We start from the raw sequence: 2056 nt of genomic DNA on the forward strand, positions 1-2056 counted from the left end.
AACAAAAAAGAAAGAAAAGCTAATGGTGTCTGTTTGGTGGGCCAGTGCTGATATTAGCCACTACAGCTTCATGAAACCTGGTCCGTCCATTACAGCGGATGTCCACTGCAACCAACTGGATGAAATGATGAGGATGTTTACAATTAAGCAGCCCAGATTGGTCAACAGAGACAGGCCAATCCTCTTGTAAGTCAATGCTTGACCACATGTTGCACAAACAACACTGCTCAGACTACAGAAGCTAGACTTGGAAACTTTCTGTTACCCACCATATTCACCAAACCTTGCACCAACTACCACTTCTTCCAGGCTTTGGACCACTTCTTGCAAAGAAAAATATTCAATTCTCAAAAAGCTGTGGAAAACGCCTTTCATGATTTCATCACCACTCGCTTTTCAGGCTTCTTTGTTGCTGGCATAAACACGCTAATATTAAGATAGCAAAACTGTGTTGACAGTTTTGGTGCATACTTTGATTAATTGTACTGCTTCTTGTTTGAGATATAATAAACTATACACTTTTGATTCGAAATTAGACATTCATATTTAATGACCTAATAGCTGAGCTTTCACATAGTCTCCTTTAATTATTTTCTTCTACCTACAAACACATTTCAAATATTGTTGGTAGATGGTAGTGATAGGAAGTCTCTGGATTAAAGGGAAGGAGCTAAAACAAGAACTCCAACAAAAGAGTGCTAGGGTGCTAGATAGATCCTAATGTTTTTATTTGAAAGAAAATCCTCATCTTTATAATAGGAAAATAAGCACAGAAAAATGATTAACGATAGCTTAAAGTTGTGAGCCTTAACGGTATTTTAAGGTATTTCAACTCTCAACTACATGTTAATCTTAGGTAAACATTCTAGTCATCAATCACTTTATAACCTTCCACCCGTGGTACTGCTCCACCTGTGGGTAACAGGTAATATGGTGAGCACAAACCACACAGGATCTTGATAGGGTTAAACAATAATCTGGTGTTAAAGCTGATTAGCACTTCTAGGACTGCTACCTGACCTTTGTATACTATTATGAGAAAGAGGAAGAGAAGAAGCAGTAGATTCCACAAAGAGCTTTGTAGAGAAAATGTTAGCTCTGTTCACTTTGTTTACACTTTCTACAGAAAAGGAGAGAAAATCTCAGAGGAAATAACAACAGGGTAAGACTGGGGGTCCTAATAATGGGAATCAACTCAATTCAGTTGGGCCACAGAAACACCAAACCATCTTCCCTGTAAGTGTGGAAAGACTAAGTTTTAGGTAAGTACCAAGGACTGAAGGGAATTCTTTCTAGTATTTTAACAAAATAATCCCCAAATTCTGGCCTGAAATGTCCACAGAATCTGACGTGAGGGTGCATTTCATCCAATAAAGGTAGAGAGAGTCCTGGAGGTGGAAAATTTTATATTCTCAAAAACTATCCTCCCAAATTTAAATGTATTGACTAAATAATTTAACAGTAATATGGAGAGATGTGGCTTGATCAATAAAAATAGTGAAAATATTTTCGTAACGAGAGATTAATGAAGTAGAATATAAAAAAGCTTTTCTTAGTAAAACTATTAAAATATTCATGAATCTTATAACTAATAATTTCATTCAAAATTTATTTCTGTGAATGGAAGCCTGATACCCAATACCCCAATCCCCACACTCTCTGCCCAATTAGACTCCCTTAAGAACTAACTATGATTAAACCTCATGGGGAATAAGGCATACTTACCGCTGCCAGCAGTTTCTGAGGCTTCAGATGCAGTAGAAATGTTGTCTGAAAATTTCTCTTCTGTGGCATTCACATAACTGAGGCTGCCACCAATTCTGTCTTCACCCTGCTCCATAGGATGTACTGGTGTTCCGAACGAATGTTTCCCTCCATTCATAATAGATGATGGCTCAATTACAACAGGGTTAGCATCCTAAAATCATGAAGTCAGAATATAAGCAGCAAAATTTAATAATCTGACAACTATGTAGCCTTCGAAAATGACTCTCACAATGATCTACTGTTTCTAATCCTCCTGTGGTTGCCTATAGACATTTTAAAACATTTTAAT

At 37.1% G+C, this 2056-nt stretch overlaps 1 protein-coding gene across 1 annotated transcript in view; it reads right to left on the bottom strand.

Annotated features, from left to right (window-relative positions):
- USP32 (ubiquitin specific peptidase 32) overlaps positions 1 to 2056 on the bottom strand; it is a 121261-nt gene that overhangs the window by 40489 nt on the left and 78716 nt on the right. The window contains exon 11 of the mRNA XM_012648638.1: positions 1726 to 1918. Coding sequence (XP_012504092.1) covers positions 1726 to 1918 — 193 coding nt within the window. The remainder of the gene's footprint in view (positions 1 to 1725; positions 1919 to 2056) is intronic.

The sequence above is a fragment of the Propithecus coquereli genome, unplaced genomic scaffold, assembly GCF_000956105.1.
Source record: "Propithecus coquereli isolate 6110/MARCELLA unplaced genomic scaffold, Pcoq_1.0 Scaffold291, whole genome shotgun sequence".
Taxonomy (NCBI): domain Eukaryota; kingdom Metazoa; phylum Chordata; class Mammalia; order Primates; family Indriidae; genus Propithecus; species Propithecus coquereli.